Here is a 21,792-nt window from a genome sequence, read left to right as displayed (position 1 = left end):
AAGCAACAACAACAAAAATACATTCTTTTTTTGACAAAAGTAGCCATTGCCTTAAGGTGCTCTTCAAAACCCAGATTTCTTTCATAAGCTCTAAAAGTGCCCAAGTGTGGGTATTCCCTTTTAGGAACTCTCAGTGAAATCATAAATTAGAAGAAATGTAAATTAGAAGATATTCACAGAAATGCATCTTCTTAAAAACAGCTTCTCACATTCTGAGTGCAGTTCTACTTCAGCAAGTGACTGCATGCAAAAGAACTGTCAGGCCTTAGACCTGTTCTCCAATCAAGAGTTGTGGTTGACCAGTTCAATGAAATAAGTCTCTGCTGCTCTTTGTAGCAGTCAGTACAGTAGGAAGCAGAGAGAGGAAAAGTTCACACATCCTCTCCCACACCAACAGTACTGTTAACTTGGTTTCAGTTGCCAAATCTCACCCTCATCTATAACAGTGCAACTCTGTTTGTTCTATTTTCTTTGTGTCCTGTTAGTAGTTTAAGAACTCAGCTGTATTTTAACATATTTGACAAGCTCTGCAGAGGCAGGTAGTTAGACTATTTTTTAGCTTTTTTTTTTTTTTTTGCCAGAGAGCAGCAGTAACGTAGGATGACATCTATTATTAACTAACTCTCTTACTCAGAAAAGTCTCCTATTTTTATAGTAAAAGTGGAGTGGGTTGAAACTTCCACAGCAATTGCTGCAGAGACGACCTGCTAAGCAATTTATCCTCAGTTACACTTCTGTAAATACAGCATACATCCCTTACACATCAGCTTCATGTTTGCTGCCACTCAAAGAACTAAAATGGCAAAATGTATCTATTTTTAATTTTGTTGACAATAATTTTGGTAACTTCTTCAATTACAATCTATAAACACTGTACTAATTTAACAGAAAAAAAAATAGGATTAAAAATTCTATATTCTAAAGCACATTTCCAAGGTTTGAGGTACAGAATCAGAAACAATTTGGTGTATTTCAGCAAGTTCTATCAGTTGATCTGTTGTTCTGACTTCCTAATAGCATAGCATCTCTTCATCAACACTGGAATGACCAAGAATGCAGCTATGATCACTTAATTCTGACAAACACTGCAACAAAGTCACAATCTATTAATAACAAAATGATTTCAATTGTAGAAAGCTAACTTTGACAGACACATCTGTGCTTACCACTTGTATCTCCTTCTCGCCTTGACCTCGGTACGCCACGTGAGACAGCATTTGAAAAACCTTTTGAGGTAGTGTTTTGTAAAGAAGGCTGGCTTGCAGTTAGAGTCCATGCAAGACGTGACCCTAATTGCTGACGGAGGCAATCTCCAACACTTGGAGCTTGATAGGATTGTCTAAAAGGACAAAAGAAAGAAACGTCTTCAAAACTTGGACTCTACACCCATCAACTAGTTTGGGATATGCTAATTACAAAAGATACATTGAGCTTGAGAGCAAGGAATGCTTCTGCTCCCACACTTCATTGCATCATAACTCATGGTAAGGCCATGCATAGTACTTAACTGGACTGTAACTGATAAACAAGAACAAGGCCTGCAAAACACAGCAACTCTGTTGTGTTCAGCATTCCTAATGCCTCAACAGTATAATACTGAATTTAGCAGGTTATGGTTCAAAAAAAAATATACATCAAGAGACAAAAGGCAACATGTATAAAGAGAAGTACAGGAGGAATGATGCTCACAGACCCATCCAATTTGGACTGCCCAGTTAACAAGCTACAAGCCTAAGGAGTGAAATTGCTATAAAATGTAAAGACCAAGAATAGGTGAGGAACAGCATAGGTTCTGATAATATCTGTAAGCAGGCAGATAAATGAAATAATCCCACTGACATACGTTCCTATACTGCATCAGGATCACAGAATGGTGAAAGTTAGAAGGGATTTTCAGATAACCACCTACTCAAACCCTCCTGCTTAAAGCAAGGTCAAGTAGAGAAGGCCGCCTGTCCAGCCAAACTTTAATATTTTCAATTATGCACACTATAAAACCACACTGGGCAACCCTTGCCAGCATTTCATGATACATATTTCCACCACAACCCCCATTTCAAGTAAAAGAAGGTTTTTCCCTTATGCCTAAGTGGCACTTCTTAAGTCACAAGTGCTGCCCTTTCCATGGGTACTACTCAAAAAAGCTGGACTTCGTCTTCTCTGCTCCCCTGGTCAAGTAAATGACACACTGCTAAGAACCCCCTGAATTTTCTCTTCTCCAGTCTGAACAGTCTCAGCTCTCTCAACCTCTCCTCATGCGACAAGTGCTCCTTTGTTTTGCAGTCTCTTTTCTAGACTCACTCTCCTATGTTCCTGCCTTCTGTAATGGAGTGCCCAGAACCCAGCTCTCCACCTGCATCCTTACCATTGCTGAGTGGAGAAAATCACACCACTCAGCCCACTGATAATGCTTCTTCTAATGCAGCCATGAAATTCTTGGCCTTCTTTGCTGCACACTGCACTCATATGTTCAACTTTTGGTTTCACTAGGACCCCCAGGGCCATTGCTGCTAAGCTGCTTTGCAGACAATCAGCCCCCAGATTCTTCCTTTTGTTGAACTTCAGGAGGAGCTTGTCAGACTATTTCTGGAGCCATTCAAGTCCCTCTTTATTTGTACACTCTCATTTGCTGTGGACCTCACTCTGTTCCAGTAGCTTAAAGGCCTGCCTTGGCTGCATCACCCTGTATCTGTTGCCTACCAAGTGGATTTACCACTTTCTTGACTGCAAATCTTTGTCACTTCCAACTGTTCCGAACTTCAAGCTACTGGTATATCTAAGATGTATCACACAGCACTATAAAATAGTACTAGTTGTGCTATTAAAAGAAATTCAATTGTAGAGCACATTAATGACGACAAAATCCAGTTGTCAGCACCTACTTACAAAATACAAGTTCTAAAGAGTAGGCCAAGTACACTGTATCAAATATATATATATATATATATATATATATATATATAGGTCCAACCATTCATGAGAAAAGGGAGCCCAGATGAGATTACTAAGCACCCCATCCAATTGCATATTAAAAACTAAGCAATGGGGATTCTACCGGATCCCCAGGGAGGCTGTTCCAGTGATAGGTTGTTCTCATCTTCAATCAAGAAGAAATCTCCCATAGTGCAACTTGTATCAGCAGTCCAGAAGAGTTTTCTCCACGTGGCTTCCCGTAAAGAGCACCTCCATCCTCTTTGAAGCCACTCTTCAAGTACTGGAACACTGTGATGAGGTCACAACCAAGTCTTCTCTTCTCCATGGTGAAGAGACCTCACTCCTTCAGTCTTTCCTCATAAGGCAGGTCCTCCAGCCCTTTGATCACCTATCCAGTCTGTTCATGTATTTGTTGAACTCTAGGTACCAGAGCTGGACACAGTACTCTGGGTGCAGCCTGACAAGCAGAGTAGAGTGGAATGATCACACACACACGGCAGAGTACCAGCCGTTACTCTGCTGGTAACGGCTCTGAAGAGGCAGCCTAGGATCTGATTTGCCTTCACTGCTGCAGCAGCACACTGTTGACTCATCTTATTGTCTACCAGGACCCTACATGTCCTTTTCATAAGAGCTGCTTCCCAGCCACACACATCTGAGCCTGTGTGTTTATATCCATCATATAAATCATTTCTGAAGATGTGGAATCATGGGGGTCACTACCTGTCCTTGAGGAACCCTATTTGTTTATAATGCAGGCTGACAACCTGTCACAATAACCATCAAACACTGTACCACCACAGTCTTTTAGCCAACTTCCTTTCAACCTCAGACTACTCATCTATATCTTGCTAGACAAGAATATTACTTAACACCTTCCTTCCCTCTACACCTTTTCCAATGTTTGGATAAGGCCAATGAGCTACTGAACACTCTACTTCATCACCTTTAATTATAGCCAAAAGGCTGCAATTTAAAGATGCAAGTTCAGAAGCAAATTGACAACCAGGGAAAGTGAAGGAACCAGAACTACTACAACTAATTACTAAAATTAAGTCTGTACTGTGATGTCTGACATCCATATTTACATACTTATGCAAAAGCTGATTGCAAAGGCACTTGCCATCAGCCTGAATAGACTGTTCTTTAGAACATCTGTGAGCACTTCCTGCTCAAGTCCGGTCTAATTTAGATCTTCTGATAGGCATTTTCAATACCACAGTATCAACCAGTGTTACTAAACTATGGAATGTAAAGAAGGCTACAGCAATAGACTTTAACAGTGGACTAACGTAAACACACCAATTTCAGAACTTAAGAGTATGCCTGAATCAGGTTCTTGCTTGTTTACACAGAAGACTGTGTTCTCTGAAACTGTATATATTAATTACAAATAAGCACTCAGAAGAGCTTGTACTTCAGAATTTTTAACTTGGTTAAACTGTCTGCTGTTGAGTCCAACAGAGGGACACAAAGATGGTGAAGGGCCTGGAGTATCTCCCCTATAAAGAAAGGCTAAGTGAACTGGGACTGTTTAGCCTTGAGAAAAGAAGACTGAGGGGGGAACCTGATCCAGGTCTATAAATATCTGAGGTGTGGGGGGCAAAGTGGCGAGGCCAGACTCTTTTCAGCAGTGTGTGGAGACAGGACAAGGGGAAAAGGCCAGAAACTGGAGCATAGGAAGTTCCACGTGAATGTGCACAAGAACTTCCTTACAGTGAGGGTGACGGAGCACTGGAACAGGCTGCCCAGGGAGGTGGTGGAGTCTCCTTCTCTGGAGACATTCAAGACCCGCCTGGACGCCTACCTGTGTGACGTGGTGTAGGGAGCCTGCTTTGGCAGGGGGGTTGGACTCTATGATCTCTAGAGGTCCCTTCCAACCCCTACAATTCTGTGATTCTGTGATTATCTCTAAGACCTTGGTAAAAACAATACTGCTCATTACCATTGGGTAAGACCTTATATTAAAAACAATCCTTGTCAGTTATGAAGTAGGTTTCGTTGTTTTTTTTTAAAGTAAACAATTTGTAATGGCAATGGGATTGTTATATAACCACATAAAGATTAACATATGTATTTCCCAAGATAGGACTTATTCCACTCTCCTTTCATCTTAATAAGGAATCAAAAAGAAACCCTTATTTGCAAGGGAAAATCCCTTCCTCTTGTAACCCAGGAAGAGATATTTCAGTAGTCTCTAATGCCTTTTCTAACTAGCTCTATGAGTCACCAAAAGGGGTTGAAAAGATTGGCTAGCCCAGGAACACTGTTAGTTTTATCATCAGTCATCTTAAAGCATATAGTATGAAAGGTAACTAACACACTGTAACATAATTTTCATCTTGGCTGAAAAACTATAAATTTCCCCTTCATTTATTTGTTGTATCCATGCTTATATTGTGCAAAGCACTATATACATCCCGACTGCTGCTAGAATGGCTCAATAGTGTATGACAGGCTCAGTATTCCCAGCTTCAGTAAGGCTAGTTAGGATGGAGTTTATTTTCATCATAGCAACGTGTGGTGCTGTGTCATGGATTTATGTTAGTCATTAGTCTAATTAACACTGATCTTTTTACTGTTAATGAGCAGTGCTTGCACAGCATTAAACAAAACAAAACCAAAAAAACTCGGGAAGGAAGAATAAGCAGCTCATCACCAGTCTTCCCCAAACCTATTTATTAAAAAGAAAGGTTTAATTTACCCTGGAAGGAGCGACTGTGGAGTTGGTGTTGGGCCATTTAGGGCATACAAGTTGATGCTGCTGATCCCACTGCTCCCCATACTGCCAGAACTCTGGGCAGACTGAGCGCTGCGGTCTTGGTAATTCAGTGGAAGGCTTTGAGGTCTGGCATAGTAATAGGGAGTTGAGTGAGCATCCCGTGGCAATGCTTGAGCAAAAAGCGTGGCATAACTTGACACCTGAAAAGTGATTTGGAAAAAAGGAAATACACTTGAATGGTCTTAAGTCATGTCTTACCTGCACTACAACATTCAAGAATAGAAAGAATTGAAGATCATGATTATGCAAAGATAATAATATAATTAAAAGTAAGACAAAGGAGCAAGTCCCTGACTGTAAGGGAAAGTCCCTCTAGAAATGCAGTTTATTTTTGCCTGTGAATTGTCATTAGCAGTAGCACTCTGGTCTAGTTCCCAGAAGTGCTTACTGGGTCTGGTTAGCAGCTCTGTGACCTCTCAACTAAACAACATAAATGTATTGTTTCTCAAAACCAACAATGATTCCTCACTTACCTTGTTAGATTGTTTACGTGGGTCTTCACTGAGGCTAAGCAGGAGGTAGAGTATTGCCCATTTATTTTTCAAAATGCCCTTTCAAAAACAAACCAAAAAATACAAGTTGGTCATAGCACTCGATAGTTGCTGGTTTTTTTTTTTTTAAGTCATCCAGTCCACTGCATTGTGCACATATAAATGATTTTACCACACAAATAAGATTAACCTTATAAACTAGGAATGTGCAATGTAGATTGCAAAACACTATTATTATATGAACTTTCTCCACTGTGTTAAAAGCACAAACTCTCTCATCTGCTCTAAAATCAGCCAAGTAGTCTCAATTTAAAATTCACAGACACTAAGAAAGACGATTATAAAGTCAAACTTTTGCTGGCATTCCTACATACTTCACCATTTAAAACACCTTGGACTGGCATCTAGCACCAAAAGCAAAGACAACAAATTTCTGGTATGACTGTTAACAACCTTTTCTTCAAAGGTTCTTTCAGCAAAAGTCTTTTATCCACTTTCCTCTTCACCTTTCTTAAGGGAGGCTTCAATAGCTTGAAGCTGAGATAAAAATTAGGGCAATTTGCCTATTATACAGTAAAATACCAGGCCTAGCACAGCTGCTAGCTGGGTAACAGAAGGAATTGTCCTGCTCTGCATGGCCTCACCTTCATGCACTGGGTACACACTTAGGCACCAGAGTATAAGAAAGACAAAACTATTAGAAAGCCTCCAAAGAAAGGAAACAAAGAAGAAAAGGATCAGTAGGGCAAGGTGTGTGAGGAGCAGCTGAGGCCCCTCGGTGTGCTCAGCGCAGGGCAGAGGAGCTGAGGGGAGGCCTGATGGTGGCCGCATCTCCTCACAGTGAGTGGAGGGGCAGCGCTGGGCTCTGCTCTGTGTGACAACGACAGGGCCAGAGGGAACAGCATGGAGCTGTCAGGGGAAGGGCAGCTGGGGGTCAGGGAAAGGGGTTGCACCACAGGGTGGTGGGCATGGAATGGGCTGCCCAGGGCAGTGGGCACAGCCCTAAGCATTCAAGGTGTATTTGGACAGTGCTCACAGACACAAGGTTTGAATTTTGGGGGCTTCTGTGTGGAGCTAGGAGTCTGACCCTTGTGTATCCCTTCCAGTTTAGGACGTTCTATGACTCATTTATTTTTGTGGAAAAACAAAAAACAACCCACAGAGATTCCACAACTTTCCTTGGCAACCTGATCCAGTTCAATCATCCTCTCAGTTTAAAAAAAAAAAAAAAAAAAGGAAAATAAAGAAATTAATGATCTGAGCACTATCTAAAACAACTTTATAATATCAAAAGAATTTGAGTGTGCTTTCAGTTTCTTCACGTGTTTATTACACTACCTGCGAACCGAGCTTTCTGTAGAGTTCTGAAAACAAAGCAGCATCTGCTTCCCTTCTTTGTCGCACAACTGAAAGAGATAAACGTAGATTAAAAGAACTAGAACAAGAATAATAGTCATGTTAGAAACTATACATTTTGTGTTAAATAGGAAAACATAACCAAGAAAGCATTATGATGCTCAACTGTTTTGCATTACTTACTCAAGACTTCTGAGAGTTTTTTCACACTTACTTGTATTCCCAGCCTCAACAGTTCTTGCAGGGGATATCACCAATGTAAACAGTAACCATTTCTCTTATAGCAACAAAGGAAGTGTATACTGTAGAATACAGGGTTTTACAGCTGTATCTAGAGAAATTCTAGATGGGCTTATTTGTCAGTTAGTAAGTAATGGAAACCTTGCATTAGCAAAAAATACACAAGTACTTTAAAAGGTTACAACCACTGCCTTCAGTGATTCTAATTCAATCATCCTGACCAAATGTTCAGAGTTCCTGAGCACAGATAGAAGCTTTAATTTAATCAGGAACTGCTCCTGAACATTCTACTGTGGAGCTGAGAATCTGCTGAAAGCATTACTTGGCTTTTTAAGAATGCCTCATAGTCCAATGGGATTAAGAGCTCAGCACCTGACTCAGAGCAGCACAGAGCAGAGTGGAACATAACTGCAGTAACTTACTGTCACAGTCTAATGTTTTGGCTCTGGGAAGGCTGTTGTAAATAAACGTTTATGAAAACAGAAGCCGAGAAATATCAGGTAATCCGCATGAACAATGATTCCATCCATCCCCAGAATGCTCATTCATTAAGATTCACATATGTGCTCATGAAGTTAATTGTGCCAAAGTGTAGCTCAAAAACATCAGTCTTCCAAAATGAAGTATGTATTTATGAAGTCTGAATAATAACAAAATGAATGAAATGTAAATTGCTCTTTATTTCCATGGTGGCTAAGATGGGAAGTCAATGGCTTGCACAGAAGCAAGGGAAATTTAAACTAAGCATCTGAGCTCAGGAGGAGTAACTAGGGGATTCGTAGAATTGCCATCACAAGATTTTCAGGAACAGGCAATAAGAGCAGTAATCAGTATTAGGTAAATGAGGCAGAACAGTTCCACCTTCAGAGGAATAAACAGAAACACACATACGTTCTTTCTTGATTTTCTCCGCCACAAGAAATTCATCCCGTTCGACAGTAGGAGCAAAGTTGCTTCCAATAACTCTCACTGCATACTGGAACTGCTGGGCTACATCAGCTGAAAAAACAAAGGGAAACCCACTCAATTAAGCAGACTGCTAAAGTACTATTAAAAGAAGGAGAAAAAAAACCCACAAGATTACATAGCTGTGACTGAATTTGGCATAAACGTACTCAGCTTTGATCAGATTCTGTTATATTCCTCAGATACACTTCCAACCAGAGGGCAGTGAAGTCTATGCTATCCTGGGGGGGAGATTAACAATACTTCAAACACACCTGTACAGACTCTGCTAATTAAACATACGCAATAAATACTTCCTGTGCTTTGCTGGTTGAAGAGACACTTTGGCCTGATGCTATTAGAGAGCATCAGCAAACTTCAAGAGGCTCTGCAACGCCCTACAGCCTGAAAAGCTGTGCAGGACTTGCCAGTCACGCAATTCAGCTTGCACACAGGAAACACTGCTGTGATTGTTCCTAAGGAAAATAATGTTCAGAAATTAACTTTTACATCCACCTCCATTATCCTCTCTTAGCACCTTTTACATTAAAAAAAAAAAAAAAAAAAACATTAAAAACAATTCCCTGAGGTCTCCATGAGGGGGCTGGCAGAACAAACCTCCAAATAACCTTGCCTGAGGAGGGTCAGAGTGCAGCATAAGCTCAGCAGTTAAGCATTCTCCCTGGTCTGCCAGCACAGCTTTAGCAGTATTAGGCACCACCTCCTGCCCAGACTGCAGCCACAGTGCATGAATGAACAGATATGGAAGATGAAAGATCCCAGAGATTTCTGAAAGGAGTTTTGGAGATTTAAACTTAAGTCCTCAGGCTAATAGAAACACAATAGATATGCTATCAAAAGTAAGTAGCAAAGGCTGGGTGTTCTTTAACAGGGAAGCTTTAACAGAGCTCATAAATAACCTTCTATTCAAAATTAGCTATAGCAAGACTAATTAAAGCACAGACACCTAACTAAGTTTTTCTAAAATGTCCTAAAGAGGCATTTGGGAAAGGTCTCAAGTCAAAAACTTACAATCCCATTAAAGAATGCTGCAGATTAACCCTGCTACATGACTAACAGTATGTTTTGAAGAAATCCACTCTTTTCACCATAGAATCACAGAATGGCTCCTGTTGGAAGGGACCTCAAGGATCATCAAGCCCCAACCCCTCCATCACAGGCAGGGCCATCAACCTCCACATTTAACACTAGACCATATTTAATACTAACGCACATAGAGATTTGCACTGGAAATCACATAACTTCACCACCTGTAGTGCTTAAATGTAATATAATTCAGATATCTGTCAGTGGAATAATCTCATCATTTACAACTAGTAGACATGTTTAATTGCCTCAAAGATCATTAAGATGGCAGGCAAGTGTAAAGTACATAGCTGTGTGTCTATATGTGTACACGCTTTCCCATCAGAAAGTGATGCAGTATGACTCTCTCACCCCAGAGCAGAGCAAGCTATCAATAATTCAATATCTACCATCTACCCAACCATTTGCACTTCCCTACAAACAACACGGCATTCAAGATGAATTACAGCCAAAGGCAGATGCCGTTTTAAAGTCCCAGAAAGTACAAGTGGAGCACAGAGAAGCAATGCGTAACAGCTTCTTCTTCCCACTCAACACTTCATAAAGTCATTGTGAAACAATGACACTCTAAATCACATGCAACGGCCCACATGTGGTTCTAAATGACTACTGTTGGAATCTACTCAAACACCACCGCTGTGATCTAAGTCATGCTCAAGAGAAAACGCTCACTAGCAAGGAGCCTGTATGTAACATGCCAGTGCTTGTGGGGGAGGGATGCGCTAGTAAGATCCCACAGTCTTGTGCCCTGGTGAAGGAGGAGGACAACATACCTTTTTGTATGAAGAACACAAGGGCTGGTGCGAGGCTGTTGGCTACAGAAGCACCTACGTATGGTCAAGAGGGTATTAGGGCTTATTCCACCCAAAAGGTGGCCCAGCTCAGGTGCTTTTACCCTAATGCACACAGCATGCGTAATAAACAGGACCTGGATGCCATTGTGTGGTCAGAAAGCTATGATACAGTCATTAGTAGGGAAATCACAGTATCACACAGAATCACAGTCTGGTGCGGGTTGGAAGGGACCTTAGAGGTCATTGAGTCCAACCCCCAGGATTCGAGCCTCTGTGTAGCTGAGCGGCACTTCTACCACTTGCGCCACAGGGGGGATTCGAACCCAGGGCCTCCAGTGTTGCAAAGCGGCATTCCTACCACTGCGCCACCAGTGGCGGGATGACTTGCACAGCTGGAGTTATACGATTGATGGCTACCAACGTTTCAAAAGAACTAAGCAAGGCAGGAAAGACAGTGGTGTAGCTCTCTGTGTTAAGAAAGAATGCAAATGTGTGGAAATTAACAACGGTGATGATAGGATTGAGAGCTTACAGGTCAGAATAAAAGTAAAGGCCAATAAGACTGATATTATCATGGGAGTCTGCAATAGGCCACCCAACAAGGAAGATGTGGAAAAGATACTTCATAGGCAGTTGGGTGAGGTCTCAAGGTCTCTTCCCCTTGTTCCTGGGGGGACTTGAACTTCCCAGATATCTGCTGGAATTACAGTACAGGTGTAAGGGAACAGTCCCAGTCAAAAAGGGGAAGCAAAATCCCAGACTTGCTGTTTGTTAACAGAGATGATCTTGTGTGGGATGTAAAGGCTGAAGGCTGTCTGGGGCAAAGTAATCATGAAATGATAGATTTTACAATCCCTGTTGAACCATGGAGGGGAGTCAGCAGAGCTTCTACCATAGACTTCCAGAGGGCAGACTTTGGTCTCTTTTGGACCAGGGTTTAGAGAGCCCCTTGGGAGGTAGTTCTGGAAGCTATGGGAGCCCAGGAAGGCTGGGAATACTTTAAGGAAGTGTCATGGTTCCATGATTTTTTGTTATCAATATTCCACATCATAACATCACGTAGTGCACCGGGGGTTAAAGAGTTAATGCTCCAGTTCCACGTACCTGTCTCAGAAGACAAGAACTACATATCCCAGAGGAGTGTTGGCTGTTCTGTTACCACTTCCTCTCAAAGAGAAAGATAAAAACACTGTTCACAGATCACAAGACTCCCCCCTTCTTTTTGACCATCTGGCTCATCTGGCCATACCACCTCAGCTTACTTAAGAGTAAGGCCTCCAGCTTGTCAAACATTCTCATTTTATTTGATTTATTAGCTTCAATTCTGATTACATTGTATTATAGCGTGTTATTTTGCATTTCAATATCTTATTCAGTAAATTAGTTCGTTGCTCCTCAGATCACTGCCGCTGTTGTTTTTAGGCCCACCTCTCTACCCTTTTCCCCAGCACGGATTCATGGTATCCTCCCAACAACCCCCTCGCCCCCCAGTTAGTCACAGAACTGGGCCAAACCAGCCCATAAACCATTGACAGGAGGTTTATTTTAAAAGGTGTACAAGCTGACCATCCCCAAGTCACAGAAGACAAGCTGAAGGGGAAGGAGACCAGTCTGGCTGAACAGAGACCCTTAGCTGGAACTCAGGAACAAAAGGAAAGTTTACAGTCCCTGGAAGATGGAGCAAGCAACTTGTAATCAAAAGTATGTAGTGAAGCTGTGCAGGGAGAAAATTAGGCAGGTCAAAGCCCAGCTAGAACTGAACTTAGTCACTAAGATGAAAGACAGCAATAAATATTTATAGAAATATATCAACAGTAAGAGGAGGGCAGGGGAGAATCTCCATCCCTTATTGGATGCAGAGGGCAACACAGTGACCAAGGATCAGGATAAGGCTGAGGTGCTTAATACCTTCTTCGCCCCCGTCTTTAATAGTAAGACTAGTTGCTCCCTGCACACACAGCCCCTTGTGCTGGTAGACAGGTACGGGGAACATACCTGCATAATCCATGGTAAGATGATTTTGCACCTGCTCTGAAAGCACTGGTGAGGCCCCATGTCAAGTACTGCATTCAGTTTCGGGCAGCTCAATGCAGAAAGGACATTGAGGTGCTGAAACAGGTCCAAAGATGGGCAACAAGGTTGGTGAAGGGCTTGGAGAATATGTCCTATGAGGAGTGACTGAGGGAACTGGGGCTATTCAATCTGGGGAAGAGGAGGCTGAGGGGAGACCTGATTGCTCTCTTCCAATACCTGAAAGGTAATTGCATTCAGAGCGGAGTTAGACTCTTCTCACTGGTGACAGGATGAAGGAAAATGGCCTGAAGTTGCATCAGGGGAGGTTTACATTGGATACCAGGAAAATCTTTACAGAAAGGGTTGTTAAGCACTGGAATAGGTTCCCCAGGGAGATGGTTGAGTCACCATCCCTGGATGTGTTTAAAATCCATTTGGATGCGGTGCTCAGGCACATGATTGAGTGGAGGGTTGTTAAAGTTAGGGTAGTATGGGTAAGTTGTGGTTGGACTCAATGATCTTTAAGGTCTTTTCCAACTTGAGTAATTCTATCATTCTACAATCAAAGCTGTAAAACTTAACTGACAGACTCTCAGCTGCTCTCTTATGCATTTTAGCTGTATCAAAGATTATCAGTATGAATTACTACCAGAAAATAAAACAATTACATCAATATTATGCCATATAGAATCACTGAGCAGCTTATGTTGGAACTGACCTTAAAGATCATCGCACTCCAATCCCTGCTGTGGGAAGGGCTGCCACCCACTACAGCAGTCTGATAAACTAATAGAAAATACTGATAGGCAAAAATACTAACCTAGAATGCCATCACTGTTCCTATTCAAAGCTAGTTATGTGTAACAAAACCAAAACATTTTCTTAATGTTAAACATTTTCAGTGTATTTTTGATTAGTCCTTCTAGTTATCCACATTCCTCTCATATAAAAGATAGAGCAGAAACAATTGCTTCCTGTCCCCATTGACTTACCAGCAAACATAGGCAGACAGTCTGCCTGGAACTCCTTGCTATATTTTATTTCCTAAATTATCAACATTTGCTTCTGTTATTATATGCACTTCTATCTCCATCTCAATTTTTTAAGGAACTCTGTGTTCTCTCTGCCATGAAAATTAAATATTTATGCCGATAGATCAGAGCTTAAATAATAAACATGCAACAAGAAAACCTCTGAGATTATACATACTAAACTAAGAGCATAGTGCAGACTTTAGATAGCAAACTGCTGCCTAAAGACTCAAATATCACCTTCTAGAGCATGCTCACCTTCAGAAGCATTAGGAGAGTCTGGCATTTAAAAATCTTTTCACAGTTCCAAACCAAATAGACACAGCCTGAGTAGGAACTACAGTACTATTTCATATACTAAGAGCTCTTACAACTGTAATGTTCATATAGCAGTGTACAAAGTAGGACTGCCCAAGACTTCCCATAGATTTCTGAAGGATAGCCAAAAGCATGAAGATTTGTCAGGAGCATTAAATTCACACTCACAGAGCAGCATGAAACCTTGTCTAACTGCTGGAGTCCCCAGGCAGGGAAAAAATGAATGAAATCTGAATACCTCAGCATGCCCAAAAACAGTAACAAGCCCTATGCAGGAAACACTCATCTCTTGGAAACAAAGGAAGCCATCCCACATAGCAGATGATCTCAGAAACGGACAGATACAGAAGGCAGATCTGCCACCAGGAACCTCTTGTGGTCACACTGCATTCTAACACAAATTCACTTCAACACAGATTTGCAGTGAGCAGGCCTCACAGGGCATCACTCAGTCTCACTTTAAGTACTGGGCGCAGTTTGGGGCACCACAGTGCAAAAAAGACATACAGCTACTAGAGAGAGTCCAAAGGAGGGCTGAAAAGATGGGGAAGGGTCTGTAGGGCAAGGTGTGTGAGGAGCAACTGAGTGCCCTCAGTGCGCTCAGCGCAGAGCTGAGGAGAGGCCTGATGGAGGCTGCAGCTCCTCACAGGGAGCTGAGGGGCAGCGCTGAGCTCTGCTCCGTGTAACAGCGACAGGGCCCGAGGGAATGGCATGGAGCTGTCAGGGGAGGGTCAGGTTTGGGGAAAGGGAAAACTACACCAGAGGGCGGTAGGCATAGAACAGGCTGCCCAGGGCAGTGGGCACAACCCCCAGTGTCAGAGTTCAAGGCGCACTGGGATACACCTCTCAGACACGGGGTTTGAATGCAGGGTGGTGCTGTGTGGCAGCAGGAGCTGTATTTGATGATACTTGCAAGTCCCTTCCAATCTGGGATATTGTGACGCTATGGTCACAGACGGGAGCTAGAGAATGTCCAGCAGATAAGAGACTCAGACTTGTTGAAGGCTTCAAGCACAGCACTACAGACCGCACACATGGATGTCATCACCCACATCAGCTACAGCACACTCCCACAGATGTTATATGAATGGAATCCTTCGGCTCCTGCTGATGCCATGGCTTCCACACGAACATAACAGCAAACAAGCACTGATAACAAACACTGCCAAGCTGATGAAGCCCTCTGAAGTACAGAGAGGTCCAGGGAACGCACAGGCAGGACGATCCATTAGATCATCTCAACTCCTTTCTATGATTAGTCCACAACATTTTACCCAATTACTTTGATAACTCATTTTTCATTAGAGTGCTTATTGTAGGAGGGTACCAAAAGCTAGAATTTCAAGCCAGGTCTGCAGCAGGATAACTACACAAATGCATAAAGATCACTGTCTGCACTTAGCTTTTGCTTCTTATTTTTTTTTAAATAAACTAGTAACAAAACTTCTTAAGAGATTGAACTTCAAATTCCTATAAGTAGTTAAGCCTCTTTTCCTGTGTTGAAAGGAATTCAGAGTTAAAAGCTTAAAGAACGACAAGAAACTACCTGCTACTGGAGCACACACACAATACTTCAACACAAAGGATACTGGTAGCAGCAGTCTCAATTTGTCCCTTGGACCCAGGAAAGAAAAGGAGATTCCTCACACAAGAGGAAAAGAAAGAAAAAAAAACAAGTCTGAACACCTTTCATGACTAGGATTTATCCCAAAGGGACTTTGTATTACAGCCTCCCTGCACTGCCTACCAATAGCTGGGCTGGCGGCCAACTAAGAGACAACAGTTGACTGTCCCCTGAGAAACTTTATGTCAGAAGCGCTTGGGTCTCTTGTACCACAAGGAAAAGAGCAAATAAGGATGAGCTTCCTACCTGCCAAATGCAAAGAACTATAGCAACAGTAAACACCGTGGAGAGCACACATGTCATAGGCCTAAAAAAGATATTAAACATCAATAAAAACAACCATAGATTAAGTTTAGGTGACAGTTCTCAAAACTAAGGATAAGTCATCAGGAAGACAGGACCCAGCAGGACAGCATTAGCAGTATAGAAATAAAGGCCTCAAAGAGAGCACTGCTACCACAATAAATTAAGAATAACAACAGTCTTAGGTAGAATTAACATGACAACTTCAGCTTTTAAGCAGTGAAAAGCTAGAAATGGTCTTGCAGGCCAACATATATACCAATTGTATAATAACACATCTTTCAAATAATTTTAAAGTGAAAACAAACTATCAAATAAAAGCTATAATAGTATATTTGAATGGAAGGCTGCTTTGAAATACCTTATAATATATTACCATATAATATATTAAAATAAGCGTGATTACATAAAAGCACAAAGATGTTACACAGCTCGGAAGCTAACAATGATTTGAAGGAGGCTGGGGAAGAGTAGGAGCTGAGAAAAGCTTCACAGCAGAAATGTCTGACACTGAATTCTTACAGAATGGCAGTTCTGGAAATGGTAATTTATGGGTTTGGGGATTCAAATGCACAATGAAAAGTGTAGGTGAATCACAGAATTATCAAGGTTGGAAAAGACCTAGAAGATCATCTAGTCCAATCATTACCAATACTTCCCAGCTAAATCATATTCATCAACACCACATCCAAACGTTTCTTGAACACTCCCATGGTCGGTGACTCCACCACCTCCCTGCAGACCTCTGGATGCATGGAAAGGGGAGAAAGAGGTAGGGGAGTAAACTCAGATCTTGTCCCTTGTTTTCTGTACTTCAAGGAGCAGGAAATCAGTCAGTTCAAAGTTGTTTGCGTGATGACAGTGAACACCTCAATGTAACCTGCAGTGACTTTCCAGAAGACAGCGGCAGAGAAGGAGGAAAAGAACATACTGGACTTCACAGCTACTAACAGGGGAGGAAGCCACCTCAGAATCACAGAATGACCCGGGTTGGAAGGGACCTCAAGGATCACGTAGTTCCAACCCCCCTGCCTGGCAGGGCCACCAAACATACACATTTACTAGATCAGGTTGCCCAGGGCCCCGTCCAACCTGGTCTTGAACACCTCCAAAGACGGGGCATCCACAACCTCCCTGGGCAGCCTGTTCCAGGGTCTAACCACTCTCCTAGTAAAGAACTTCCCCCTAACATCCAACCTAAATCTTCCCTCTTTCAACTTAAAACCATTTCCCCTAGTCCTGCTATTGTCAGCCCTTTCGAAGAGTTTACTCCCCTCCTGGGAGTAAGTTCCCTTCAGGTATTGAAAGGCTGCAATGAGGTCACCCCGCAACCTTCTCTTCTCCAGGCTGAACAAGCCCAACTCCCTCAGCCTGTCCTCATAGGGGAGGTGCTCCAGCCCCCCACCACCTCCCTTACGATGAAAAGGCCACCACGAAAACCTGGCCACGAACGGGGAGCAGCACTCACAAAGAGAGCAACTCCAAGAGCACAAGAGCGGTCGCACCTCTCTCCCTTTCCATCTCCCCGCTACCCGAGAGCGGAGCCATCGCCTGTGCTGCACCACACACAACTTACGCAAGCGGCCGATGCTCCCACCCGCCGCACCGACACCACGGCCCCGAGCTGAGGCCGGAGATGAGACAGACCGCGGCCCCCGCCCGCACTGACAGCAAGCCGTTACCTTCGCTCTTGCCCAGGATGCGGCAGCACAGGTTCTGCAACAGAACATTGGGGGATTTTTGGTCCGGGGTCGCCATGGCCGCCCAGGAGGACGGAACGGGGGTAGATAAGGAAGAAAGCGGAGAGGCGGCGCCGGCCGCCCGGTGCGAGCAGCCCCAGCCCGCTGCACGTTGGGCCGCTGCCTACGGCGCCATTTTAACAGAACCGCCGAAAGCCGCAGCGGCATCCGCTCCGCTCCCACAATGCGCTGCGCGGGGAGCGGCATCGCTGCGTGCTGCTCTCAACTCCCTCCGCCGCCACACAGCCGACTCCGTGCCGGGGTTCCGATGTGCCGTCGTTCCGGGCCGTCCCCATCTATTCTGAACTCCTGATGTGCCATCTACAGTGCTGTGTCCAGGCCTGGGGCTGCCATGCTTAGCTTTGAGAAAAGAAGGCTGAGAGGGGACTTGATCCAGGTTTATAAATATCTGAGGTGTGGGAGCCATAGTGGTGAGTCTGGTCTCTTTTCAGTAGTGTGTGGGGACAGGACTAGGGGTAATGGGATGAAAGTACAGCATAGGAAGTTCTGCACAAATATGTGCAAGAACTTCTTTACAGTGAGGGTGACGGAGCACTGGAACAGGCTGCCCAGGGAGGTGGTGGAGTCTCCTTTTCTGGAGATATTCAAGACCCGCCTGGACGCCTACCTGTGTGACGTGGTGTAGGGAACCTGCTTTGGCAGGGGGGTTGGACTTGATGATCTCTAGAGGTCCCTTCCAACCCCTACAATTCTGTGATTCTGTGATGAGAAAGTCATAGGACTGCTGGAGTGGATCCAGAGGTGAGCCACAAAGATGATCTGTGGGCTGGAGCACCTCTTCTACAAAAACAGGCTGAGGGAGATAAATTTGTTTAGGCTGGAGAAGAAAAGGCTCCAGGGGGCCTTGTTGCAGCTTTCTAGTACTTAAAACCTACAGGAAAGATAGCTAGCTCTGATCCAACCAAAGCATCAGCTGCTTCTTGCCTGGCCTAACAGATCTGGAGGATGCAGGAAATGATGATGTAAGGGACAGGAAGCTCTGGAAATAACATTGGAAATTGTCAGAAAGAGGCGGGAGAGTGCAAGTTGCTGGGAAAAACAGGAGACAAAGCTTCATTAGTTTCACTACTCACAGAATGAGTTGCTTTTCTGCCTTAGAAATGGTAGCTGATATGGCAGTTGGGTAACATATGCAGGTTATCTAGACTCTACCAGTTCCAGTACACCTATGATCACTTAAATCAGCTTAAGATACTCCCCAACATTTTTATGGACATACAGAAATATGTCTTAATTCATTTCATTTTTGAAAAGTGAGAATGAAATAATACCAATTCTTTGTTCTTACTGTATAGCTCAGGTCACATTGCTGCTTGGCCTCTGAGCATCACACTGTTAAAAAACTGAAGTTCTTAGTCTTCAGATTCTTTTTTGTGTGCAGAAAAAAACATCTATTAATGAGACTGAGTGCATGCTTTTGAATGACCATCAGTGACTAAACAAAGAATTTAATTCATCCACAGAAGCTTAAAGTGACTTGTGTGTAGAGTTCCCACATAAGGGAGAGCTTTATGACAGAATAATGTACAGTGAAATCCAGTGGAAGATGGAAGCTGAAGCCTGGCAAAGTAAGGCAGGAAAAATCTGTTTTAAATTCGAAGAGCATATTTAATTAGTAGAGAGAGATGTTTAAGGGCATGACGTTGCTCCAAATCTTGATCGTTTTAAATCAACCTTCTGTTGCAAGCTTAGTGAGCAAACACAAACTGACACAGGAGCTATCATATAAGTGTATGCCACCCACTAGATCAGACTAGAGGGCATTACAGTCCCTTTTGATTTTTGAGTTTTTTACACTCATACAGCAATGCTAATAAAAGATTCTTATTCTTATAAAAACCCTGAGACCTAATTGCTCTGGTTGTCTTAACTCCTTTACGATTATGTCTGCAGGGCACAGTACCTTACATAGCTCTAACTGCTGGAGGGATACCAAAATCAGTAATCATGCTGACACCTCCAACATTTCACTGTGCCAGTTAGACATATTTTCAGTGTCATATAATGAATGTCAGTGGCTGGAGACAATGCAGGATGCTGTCTGTGCCTTAGCGTATGGAAGTCCCACAGTACTTGATCCATCATCAGTTGGCTTCTGTATCTGAGCACATATTTTCCACATTGGCAGTCTTATAATGCCTAGAGCCCTACTACGCTGCATCTGCGGTGGTAAGAGGCTCATAACGATGTCTGCAGATCTAACTTTGGAACGGCCATATGTTTTAGAGTGAAGTATTGTGACTAGATTTCAGTGGATCTTTTCCCTGTCCATGAATAAGGCTCAGATAATGAGAGAATTTAATCCAAACAGCTTAACTATCCTAAGCATATTAGTTCTGCATTATAGCCCACTTGTTGCAAGTTTAACAAAATTGTGGCCAGCTTTCTGCTTTCACACTCTTCACTTTGCCTGTTCTGTTGGTTGAGGAGCATGAAGTGTGTTCTGTAATGCCATGTACCTACAGAAAATCACAGAATTGACACATACATCCAAAAAGAAACTGGTGTTGAAATATGTAAGAGATGGCAGAAACCTTGTTGTAAGCTATATGAAGTCAAAATTAAGGACATTTGGAACTTTTTTTTCAGTATTTACAGTAAAATAATTTGATGCTGCCTGGTGATCAGAAGTAACTTCCCATGTTGCAGTTTGTGCCAATGGCCTTTTATCCTCACACTGGGCACCACTGAAAAGAGCCTGGCTGCCTCCTCTGTGCATGCTTCCCTCAGGTGTTTACATTGATGAGATCCCCGGGGCCTTCTCTTGTTCTGGCTGAGCAGCCCCAGCTCCCTCAGCCTCAGTAGGTGTTCTTAATCATGAACAAGAATCCTTTCCAACACGAATATATACAGACACACACCAAAACCCACTCAATGTTAAATGTGATTTGTTACACGGGGGCAGGCAGCATTGTGTATCTTTCTAATAAATAGTATAACTACAGCCAGCAAACATGCAGTTCAAACTGCTAGGTATTTTCTGTGTTCCCGCCCTTCCCACAGAATCACAGAATCACAGAATTATCAAGGTTGGAAAAGACCTAGAAGATCATCTAGTCCAACCATTACCAATACTTCCCAGCTAAATCATATTCATCAACACCACATCCAAACGTTTCTTGAACACTCCCATGGTTGATGACTCCTCCTCCCTGGGCAGTGCATTACAATGCCTGACTATCCTTTCCAGGAAGTGATACTTCCTAATGTTCAGGAATATTCCCATAGCATCAATGGCCTCAGGTTGGCCAGGTAAGATAAAAGGTGGACATAAGAAAAATTTCTTCTCCAAAAGAGTGGTCAGATACTGCAATGGAGTGCCCAGGGATATGGTTCAGTCACCGTCCATGGAGGTGTTGAAGAAACATTTAGATGTTGTACCGAGGGACGTGGTTTAGTAGGGAAATACTGGTGGTAGGTGGATGGTTGGGCTGGATGATCTTAGAGGTCTTTTCCAACCTTGGTTATTCTGTGATTCTATGATCATAGCTATGCTTTATCTATTGAGTGGGAGGGAAAAAGAACAACAGAGCAAATTGTAGTTTTGTGAAAATGCAAGAGCACTTCTGTTTTATAAAAACTCCAAAAATATTGTCAAAATATTTTTCAAAGTTTGTGACAAGTGTTTCGTTTTTAAAAGCAGAATAATAATGTTGGAAAGGAGCCTGGAGAATAAAACTCTTTCATAAAACTGGACTACTATTCCCAAATATATATTTCATATTGTATTTCATGTTGTACTCTGCTTTTCAATAAGAGTTATGACCATGTCTGGCTTCAGTATTTTAGAGCAAATGCTTTTGATCTTTCTCACAGTGTATTCAGTGTTGGTGCAGCCTCCCCTGGAGTATTACTGCATACAGTTCTGGGCTCCAGAATTTTAAGATTAGAAGATATCTGAATGCATCCAGAGGAGGGCACCAAAGCTGGTACCAGAGCTGAAGACATGTCTTGTGAGGAGAGGCAGAGGACATCATCCCTGGAGGCGTTCAAGGCCAGGCTGGATGTGACTCTGGGCAGCCTGGTCTAGTGGTTGGCAACCCTGCACATAGCAGAGGGATTGAAATTAGATGATCATTGTGGTCCTTTTCAGC

At 42.9% G+C, this 21,792-nt stretch overlaps 1 protein-coding gene across 5 annotated transcripts in view; it reads right to left on the bottom strand.

The window, feature by feature from the left end:
- Nucleotides 1–17,915, bottom strand: part of TUBGCP3 (tubulin gamma complex component 3) — a 49,904-nt gene extending 31,989 nt beyond the window's left edge. For 4 of the 5 annotated variants that reach the window (XM_085552454.1, XM_015849179.3, XM_085552462.1 and 1 more), the window contains exons 1-6: nt 17,621–17,863; nt 8,695–8,802; nt 7,546–7,613; nt 6,190–6,267; nt 5,639–5,856; nt 1,167–1,339 (exon numbers count right to left, since the gene is read on the bottom strand). In XM_085552454.1, coding sequence (XP_085408580.1) covers nt 1,167–1,339; nt 5,639–5,856; nt 6,190–6,267; nt 7,546–7,613; nt 8,695–8,802; nt 17,621–17,696 — 721 coding nt within the window. In that variant the 5' untranslated portion in view covers nt 17,697–17,863. Of the gene's footprint in view, nt 1–1,166; nt 1,340–5,638; nt 5,857–6,189; nt 6,268–7,545; nt 7,614–8,694; nt 8,803–17,514 lie in introns of all 5 variants that reach the window. The other variant, XM_085552490.1, reaches the window with a different exon arrangement.
- Between the last annotated feature and the right edge of the window lie 3,877 nt (nt 17,916–21,792).

This window comes from Coturnix japonica, chromosome 1, assembly GCF_054131305.1.
Source record: "Coturnix japonica strain WE chromosome 1, WE-NBRP24, whole genome shotgun sequence".
In the NCBI taxonomy this organism is placed as follows: domain Eukaryota; kingdom Metazoa; phylum Chordata; class Aves; order Galliformes; family Phasianidae; genus Coturnix; species Coturnix japonica.
The sequence above is the reverse complement of the archived record's forward strand: the minus strand, read 5'-3'. Positions and strand labels throughout refer to the sequence as shown.